Consider the following 10,183-nt stretch of genomic DNA (forward strand, 5'->3'; position numbering starts at 1 on the left):
CCGACCTTAAACGATGCTTTAGGTCGCACCCGATTGAGTTTCCATCACCCGACGAGGATATTTCTAAAACTCATGAAATAAATGTTTTGGGTTAAATTCATGAGTTCCTAAAGGATTTGGACCCTCATTAAATGATAATAAACATATAATTTTTGTTAACTAAACCCAAAAAAACGATATCGGGACATTTCGATCTCCGACGAGTTATACGGGTAGAATGGGTTTTCGGCGATGAACAACTTCGGGTTGTTACATTACGGTTTTGGGAGACCTTCCCGTCGTCGGTATCTCCTTCCCGTCGCTGTCATCTACTTATCATCGCCATCATCATCAATCTTTCAAGTAAGTTTTTTTTTGGTTTTATTTCACTTAGGTTTTCGTTTTGGTTTAGGATTCATTTATCGTCATCACTAATTGCCTTGTTTGTTTTGAGTGTTTCTGGATTTCGGCTTCATGCGAGATTAGTTTCTTTTATGTTCATTTAAAGCAATGCATAATACAAGTTAGGGGGACATGAAATTCAACAAAAAAATCTCTTTTTGTTCTCTTCTTACTATGAAGATTTCGAGTGCAAGCTTAGACTAGGTCTAAGTGTATCTGATTTTTGGTTCAATTTGATAATATAATCTAGCAAATGATTGATTTTCGGTTTGTGTAACTTACTTCTTGATTATTGGTTGTAGAGTAGAATGAGGCTTGGCTGGAAAATGGTTTATGTGATTATTGCTTCTTTATTATTGGCTTCTTGATTATTGATTATTGATTTTTTGTTTTTGTTTTGATTTATTTTCATAATGTGATTATGTTTGAGCAGGGGCTAATCAGTTAATTGGCACAATAGAACGAGGCTTGACTGTTTTGAAGGTTAGCATAATCTCCTTGTTATTATGGTTTTAAAGTCATGGATTAAAGTTAAGTTGTATGTTGCTTTTATAGATTAAATTGTTATTAAACAAAAGTACATTGCAATTATGGATTTAAAGTTAAGTGTATTGCTATAATTATAAACTAAAATACATTGTTATAATAAACTAAAGTACATTGTTATTATTGTTTAAGTATTGAATTGTGTACTATTTTTTAGGTTGATAGGTTGCGTGTGCAAGTTTCTATTATGGAACAACAACAAATGGAAATGGTTGAGGATGATGGATATGTCTGGAAATTAATCCCGTGGTCCCCCAATAATCCACCCGAGGACGATTGATAAGTATTTTGAAACAATTGAATTTGTAATTGATATTGTTTGTTTGTTTTGCTAGTGCTTAGTTTGTATGGTATTTGGAACAATTGATTTTGTAAACACTTGGTATTGTTTGTGTGTATTGTTAGTGCTTACTTTTGTATGACATTTTGGACAATTGAATGGAATGTATCGAACTTGGTATTAGGGACGTTTTTTGGTGTATTTTATATGGTATTTGGGACAAATGTGAAATGAATGTGGTATTTGACAAAAAATTGGAAATTTTTAAATTTTATTTTTTTTTAAATAAAATGAAGTTAGCTACGGAATAGCTACGGATTTCCGTAGCTATTTAGTTCTGTAGCTATTTGGATCCGTAGCTATTCCGTAGCTATTCACTTATGTAACTATTCAGTAGGAAATCTGTAGCTATTTATTTCCGTACCTATTCCATAGCTATAGTTGCTACAGAAAATTCTGTAGCTATTTCGTAGTGATTCTGTAGCTAATCTGTAGCTATAATTTAGCCATGTGCCATTATGCTACAGCCAATTTTCCGTAGCAATTCTGTAACTATCTGCTTATAGTTACGGATTGTGCTGTAGCTATTGCACCAATTTTCTAGTAGTGACTTTGTATGTTGGGTTTGTTGTTTTAAGAATAGCATTTAATATTTCATATTACCAATGCAAACATTTATTTAGATAGACAAAACTGTACAAATGATCCCTGTGGTTAGCCCAAAATTGTCACTTTGGTCCAAAAAAGTTTGGACTAGCACCAAAGGTCTAAACTTTTTATTTTATTACGAATTTGGTCCATTTTAAAATTGAAGGAGGTTAAAATGACCTTTTTGCCATTTTTATATGTTTTTTATTTTCTTTTTATTTCCTCCATTACTTTTTAATTAAAAAAGAAATATAATTAAGTCTCTCTTTGTCCTTCTTTTTCTCTCTAACCTTCCTTAACACTTTTCTTTTTCTTTTCCAATACTAAAAAACAAATCTTCATCTTCTTCCTGACGTAGGAAGCTACTACCTAAAACCCTAGCTCCGGTGAAATATGATGGTGTTCTCAGATTGTCTCCCTTCTCTCACTCTCTTTCAGATTTGCTAACCCTTCTCTCCCTCTCTCTCAGATCCGTAAACCTTGTAACCCACCTTTGTGATGCGTCAAAGATCCACAAACCCACCTGTAGGAGGCGATGATGAGGGAAGTGGTGGAGACAAGAAGGTGAGAAACGCCACAAGCATAGAGAAACTCGTTGAGGCCAGTGACGACACCGATGACGGCCACTACAAAATCAGTTGTAAAACAAGCAATTGATCAAATCGATGGGGAAGATCTGGTGATCAAATCGACCCTCCTTCCCTTCATTCTCACCTCATCGATATGCCCTAATCATCACCCTTCACTTCTCCTTCCTAATTGCGTCTATCTCCATCTTTCCCTCCTTTCATGCCCCTAAAGACTTCCCCATTAACGTCACCACTCCTTCTATCGTTTCAACCTCTTTCTAAATCAAAATTATTTGCCTTTTCCCTGATTGGAAAAAGCCAAAATCACAAGTAGGAAGATGTTGGGAATGATTTTGCAGGTATGATTCTGTGTGTATGCGTGTTGTGTGTGTGTGTTCATCCTCATATATTCAATCTGAAATTGATTTTGGGTTTGATTGTAGATGAGGTAGTGATGATGAGGATGGGTTTTAGACAAAACTTCGGTGGAAGCACAACTCAATCCTTTCCCTCTTTCCTATGTATATATGTGTGATATGTGTATGTTTAATTTTAATCTGAGAAATAATTATTTGTGTTTTCTTAGGAACAAGACAATTATGTGGAGAGAGAGAGGTATTTTTCTTTTAATCATAAGAATATTTAAATAAATAAATAACTAAAAAATTAAAAAAAAATCAAGGGTAAAATCGTCATTACAAAAAAGTTTAAATTAAATTTGACCAAACTTGCAATAAAATGAAAAGTTTGGACCTCTGGTGCTAGTCTAAACTTTTTTGGACCAAAGTGACAATTTTGAACGAACCATAAGGACCATTTGGGCAGTTTAGTCATTTCGATATTGTTGTATTGTAAATATCTATACTAACTCAATTTATAGCATATTACCTTTTCTCATAATTCTTAATTAGTGACTATTTTATTTGGTCTCTAATAATAAATATTTGGTGACCACTTTTTCGGTCACTATAGTCACTAATAAGACAATCAATGACATTTTTGTGGTCATTAAAACAAGTCACTAATTTGATAAAGTACTGATGACCATCATTGATTAGTGACAATGTTAGCGACCAAATGGGTTGTTGGGCTTATAATGACAAAATGTGATGACCAAAACTTTGGTAACTAAATCATTTAGGGACTACTCCTACATTTCGTCACTATCTAACATTTTTTTTGTAGTGGATTAATTTAAAAAAAAAAAATCATTGTAAACTTATATTAATTTTAAATGTTATGTAGGTAATAATAATTCACATGTATCTACAACGACAAAACAACGAAACCAAACCACTCGTCTAGTTACCCTTCAAGTAACATGCAATGCGCACGATTAATAAATAAAAAACGAAATCATAAAAAAAATAATAAAGACAAAAGATATTTTCGATACTTCGTAGTCCAGTTTAAGTACAAAAAACTACTAATATAACTTACTAAAAACGTGACTTTTCGGTTTTGAGGCAGACGTATAGTAGAAATGAATCCAAAACAGAGAACAAGGTAGACTAAAACAACATTCTACGATTAGTCAATGGATAGGTTTATAACTTCAGTAATTTTTTATTTTAGCCACCTCCTTTTTTTCTATATATAAGGAGGCATGCATGATACTTTTTGTGCATCAATACCAATTCACAAACATGTTGAAACCTCAACTCAACAACCTCTCCCACCACCACAGCCTTGCTCCGGCGTTACTCACACAAGGGAAGAAGAATCTTATCCCTGGAAATGGGGTTGTTGACAATATCGGAAGCCCTTCTTCCTTTCTCTCTCTTAACACCCTGGCATTTCCTACCAAACCTCATAGGTCTTTCTGTTCTCGTAGTCACACCCACAAGTCAATCAGCCAAATTAAAGCCGGCTTCAGTGATTCTAGTACAGCGAGTATCACTCAAACCATCAGTCTTAAAGCGGTGATTACAGTCCAAATGACGGTGGGTGGTGTCCTATCCAACCTTACTGTTGACAGAGCCTTTGACGACATCGGAGATTTGCTTGGAAAATCGCTACTTTTGGAGCTTGTTGCTGCCGAGGTTGACCCTAGTAAGTGTACATGCATGCTGATGTTCTGCAAATTATATTATTATACGACCAAAAATGTAAATGGGCTTAACAACTTGTAATTTAATAATGGGCGGATGCATATGCATGGTCTTGGTACTATTGGAGACAACTTGCAAAAACGAAAAAAAAAATGTCAAATCTGTCATAATCTAAATCAAGAAAAGAACATTAAAACATTTCTATTTCTAAAAAAATCAATAAATTAACTCCAAGTTTGAAATTATTCGTAGATGCAACGTGATGCAGGATAAGGTAACTCCGCCACATCAGCCACACAACCCATATCTATTCCTCGTATGCTTTTTGGCCAAAAACCAACCTGACACATCTCCAACACATGATAAATCGAAGAAACTTTTAACATATAGTTTTTTATATATAAAGTACAACATATATAAATTATAAATTGAATTATTTTTCACAAAATCTGAAAAGAATATAAAGAACTACCAGTAAATTGTAGTTTTGGTTTCTTTGGTTGTGGTTGATACGAACCTTCAGCTAATTTAGTCTTAATTAGTTTGGAAAATTTTACACTCTTGATTTTATGGTTGGAAAATTCTTCAGTTTAGTTGCGGTTAATGCATGCCAATTACGTTAAGTTTTATGCGGTTAATGCATGCCACAATCATCATCACCACTATATGCCACGATCACTTTCCCATTCCAATGGATACCATTATATACCACCATCACTACCATAATAAGATGTATTGGATTAGCGACATGTTTTCGTCGATGATATTTGGTGTTTGAAAGTCTATTTCGTTGTAATCTTTGCCTATTAATTTGACTTTTTAATATTTGATTTTTGAAGAGACCGGTTTACCAAAGGCTACGATAGTGGATTATGCTCATCGATCTGGTCAAAAAGCAGACGACTTAGAATATTTAGCAGAATTTGAAGTGCCTGAAGATTTTGGGTCTATTGGGGCTATAATGATTGAGAACGAACATCGCAAAGAGATGTTTGTGGAATCTGTTGTAATTAAAGGCCTCTCAACTGACCCCATCATCGTCTCGTGTAATTCTTGGGTTCATTCCAAGTTTGATAACCCTGAGAAACGGGTTTTTTTTCTCGACAAGGTTAGCAACTAATTGATCTTCTAATGAGTCACTATCCAATATGATATATAAAGTTTTACAAGTTTTAGTTATTGCAAAAAAAAACAACAATTTGATTCAATCATTTCACACGATTATTCAGAGTTTACATTTGATAGCACTACTACTAGAAAGAGGGACCTGGAATTTTCCTTCAAAGTCATCTTTGGTTAATGATGAGATGCACTTCGTCTTTAATCCATTGAAAATCTGTCGATAATTTTCCAAAAATAGACAAGGATTACACCTATGGTTTTTTTCACGGTAGCTAATCCGTGTTTTAATCCAGAGCTAATTTCTTTAAAGGAATTCCTCAATGTTTTGTCGTTAATCTGCATGTCTACATATTAGCGAGGAAATAACTCCACTAATTATTATCTACTCTAATAAACGAAGGTTTTTTTTGCTCTATGTCCTCTTTTTATTTATTTGGACACATGACATTTTGTAGAATTTTTAAATTTTCTATTTTTCACTTGTCATTTTATTGTATTTTTCATTTTATTAAATTAAAATTTCACATTTAATATGTAAGGTATTGATTAAAAATGATATATATATATATATATATATATATATATATATATATATATATATATATATATATATATATATATATATATATATATATATATTCAATACATTAAAACCTCATTAATTTTAATAATTCAAAAAATTTCTTATTTTTCTTACAAATTCAAAATTTTCAAATTTTTAAAATTTCACATTTTTTTTTAAATAAACTCATGTAATACATAGATCTTACACCTAGTGTATATCAAATATCGTTTACTTTTTTTTCCTACTAATCTTTTTATTTACTAGATTAACGCAAGTGTAAAAATCAAAAGAAAAATAAGAAAGAAAATTAATAGATTTCACATACGTCACAATTTTCTTTACCACGTCATAGAAAAAGGAAAAAATTTCCTTCCAGTAACGAAATATATATATATATATATATATATATATATATATATATATATATATATATATATATATATATATATATATATATATATATATATATATATATATATATATATATTTGGCTGTCTAATTAAAGGAACTCGCATCAAACGTTTTAAGTAAAAAAACCAAGTTTAATTTATTTACTTGATTAACTAGTAATGATAGAACTATAGTGCATAGTGTATACAGGATTTTTATCGGCAACTTTTTAGTTTTAATTAATAATCGATACTTATTTTACTTTGCGTTTTTGGTGCGCCTGCCGCAGGTGTCATGCCTACCTTCAGAGACGCCGAGCGGATTGAAGCAGCTGCGAGAACAGGAACTAGCGATTCTTCGAGGCGACGGCGCCGCTGATAAGCCTCGGGAAAAGAAAGATAGAATTTACGATTACGATGTCTACAATGATCTTGGCGATCCAGATAAGGATCCGGAATTGGCACGACCGGTCCTCGGCAGTAAGGATTATCCTTACCCTCGGCGTTGCAAAACGGGTCGCCCTCGCTCCAAATCAGGTATCCGATCGTTTCCCATAAACTAAACAAATTTCTGGGTTGTTGGTTCATTTGATTATTAAGTAGAATTGCAAATGCAGATCCATTATCAGAGTCAAGGAGTGGTGATGTTTATGTGCCAAGAGACGAAGCCTTTTCAGAAGTTAAGGATATGTCTTTTAATGCCAAGACTGTATACTCGTTGCTTCATGCAGTCATACCTTACATAGAGACATCTGTTATTGACAAAGACCTTGGGTTCCCATACTTCACAGCCATTGAATCTCTGTTCAATGAGGGAGTTAATTTGCCATCATTAGACAACAATGGGTTTCTTGGAAATGTTTTACCTCGACTTTTTAAGGCTTTTGAAGATGCCCAAAATAACGTCTTGCTTTTTGATACTCCAGAAATGATTGACAGTAAGTACTTTAATCAACTCTCTTTCTCTCTGTCTACACACTCATAGCGAAACACCTTCTTTCTTTCTGTCAATTAACGATTTTCTTTTCTTTTTTTTTTTTTTTTTTGATTTGCAGGAGATAAGTTTGGTTGGATGAGGGATGAAGAATTTTGTCGACAAACTCTTGCTGGTCTTAACCCTCTGAGTATTAGCTTAGTCACGGTATATTTCCTAGAAAGAAATATAGAACAACCTTACTTAATTGTTTTTACTTAATGAGTACTTTCAAACGTAAACATGGAAACAAAATACCCAATTCAATTATAAAAAAAATCCATGTTACATTGTTTAGACACGATTCTGCAACTAATTATTCATAAAGAAACTTTAGAAGAGTATATAATAAGCCTGAATATGTTCAGGAATGGCCACTGAAAAGTAAACTTGATCCAGAGGTGTATGGTCCACCCGAATCAGCAATAACCAAAGATATGATTTTGAAAGAGATCAAAGGCTTCTGCACGCTGGAGGAGGTATGATTATTAATTAATAACTATCTAAAACTTGTAGTTGCCCATTATTAACTTGGAAATTAAAGAAGCATGGAACCCTACTTCATATGCAGGCTATAGAGGACAAGAAGCTTTTCATTCTAGATTATCATGATATCTTCCTTCCATATGTGCACAAAGTTAGAGATCAAAAAAAATTCAGAACAACTTTATACGGATCAAGAACACTGATGTTCCTTATGCCATCTGGAACATTAAGACCATTGGCGATTGAGCTTGTTAGGCCACCTGGCAATGGGAAACCTCAATGGAAGCGAGTATTTACTCCATCTTGGGAAGCAACAGGTGCTTGGCTATGGAAGCTTGCTAAGATCCATGCTCTTGCTCATGATGGTGGTTACCATCAACTCGTAAGTCACTGGTAAGTAACTAACCATGCATCCTTTATTGAAGTGAACCATAATCTTAATAAAAGTTATTTTTATAATATGATACACTGATTTGAGGATTTCAAATTTTCAGGTTGAGAACACATTGTTGCACTGAGCCATATATAATAGCCACCAATCGCCAGCTCAGCAAAATGCACCCGATACATAATCTACTACACCCTCATTTCCGATACACAATGGAGATCAATGCTTTGGCTAGGGAATCCCTCATAAATGCTGGTGGAATTATCGAAACTTGTTTTTCCCCAGGAAAATACAGCATCGAGTTGAGTTCAATCGCGTATGGTCAACAATGGCGGTTTGACCACGAAGCATTACCCGCTGACCTAATCGCAAGAGGCATGGCGGTGGAGGACCCCGATTCACCACACGGCCTAAAGCTAACAATAGAAGATTACCCTTACGCAAATGACGGTTTAGTCCTTTGGGATATAATCAAAGATTGGGTCACCAACTATGTCAACCATTATTACCCCGAAGACAACAACAACAACAAAAATCTTGTGGAAACGGATTCAGAACTTCAAGCATGGTGGACGGAGATTAGAACAGAAGGACACGCAGACAAGAAAGACGAACCATGGTGGCCGATTTTGAAAACACCAAAGGATTTAATCGGGATTTTGACAACGATAATTTGGGTAGCTTCCGGGCACCATGCAGCGGTCAACTTCGGGCAGTATGACTTTGCGGGGTATATTCCAAATAGGCCGACAATTGCCCGAGTGAAGATTCCATGTGAAGATCCGACTGATGATGAATGGGAGGTTTTTAAGCGTAGGCCTGAAGATGAACTTTTGTCTGCATTTCCTTCTCAGGTTCAAGCTTCACAAGTTATGGCTGTTCTTGATGTTTTATCAAATCATTCTGTAGACGAGGAGTATATTGGGGAGACGTGTGAACCAGCTTTTGAGGCAAATCCAGAGATAAAAGCTGCTTATGAGATATTTTCAGGGAGGTTGAAGGAGTTGGAAGGGATTATTGATGAGAGGAATGCGGATGAGAGTAGGAAGAATAGAAATGGAGTTGGGGTTGTACCATATAACCTTCTAAAGCCTTTTTCGGAACCTGGTGTCACTAGTATGGGGGTTCCAAATAGCATTTCCATATAGATGGTGTTTGAAATTCTCTATATTGACTGGGTCATGTCATGTTGTAATTCCATACAAAACTCTTTTCCACTAGACCATGTAAGGGCAATAAAATTGTTGTTTACCCAAATAAAATTGATGTTTATTGTTTTGGTGTGTTACTGGTTCTGCAATGTGTCCTTGGTAGTGGTGTTATGTCTTCTTGTTCAAAATAAATTCAGGCTATTCCTAGTTGAACTTAATGAGGTAACACATAATAGATATTGTTAGTATTGTAACCAGCGGTGTGCCCGCGATAAACGGCGACGACAAATAGTTTCAGGACGTTGATTAATTTATTTCGATGAATAGTTTCCTTGCGGGTATCATATTAGACCATAAAAACATTTAAGTATAACCAAGTTACAATATTGATAATTCTTTCATTTTTACAATCTTCAAACGTTGTTAAATCCATTTATGCATCACTTTCTCGCAAATTACAGTTAATCACTCATTCATAATGTTAACTTCTAACAACTGTAACATCTTAACTTGTTTTGAAACTTAGACCGGTTTGGTGGGTTGCAGGGTTGTAATAATTCAATCCGATTTTTTATTTTCAATTTATTTTAAGTTGTTTTTGTAGTTTTGAAACAATTTTAATTTATAAAGTTAA

At 34.2% G+C, this 10,183-nt stretch overlaps 1 protein-coding gene across 1 annotated transcript; it reads left to right on the forward strand.

Annotated features, from left to right (window-relative positions):
- Positions 1 to 4,033: 4,033 nt before the first annotated feature.
- On the forward strand, positions 4,034 to 9,660 carry LOC111887871 (linoleate 13S-lipoxygenase 2-1, chloroplastic). Its single transcript, XM_023884007.3, has 8 exons — positions 4,034 to 4,476; positions 5,315 to 5,583; positions 6,842 to 7,088; positions 7,169 to 7,489; positions 7,607 to 7,692; positions 7,893 to 8,003; positions 8,096 to 8,403; positions 8,505 to 9,660. Exons 1-8 carry the CDS (start codon positions 4,035 to 4,037, stop codon positions 9,544 to 9,546), a joined length of 2,826 nt encoding a protein of 941 aa, XP_023739775.2. The 5' UTR covers position 4,034; the 3' UTR covers positions 9,547 to 9,660.
- Positions 9,661 to 10,183: the final 523 nt, after the last annotated feature.

Source organism: Lactuca sativa, chromosome 1 (genome assembly GCF_002870075.4).
Source record: "Lactuca sativa cultivar Salinas chromosome 1, Lsat_Salinas_v11, whole genome shotgun sequence".
Classification (NCBI taxonomy): Eukaryota; Viridiplantae; Streptophyta; class Magnoliopsida; order Asterales; family Asteraceae; genus Lactuca; species Lactuca sativa.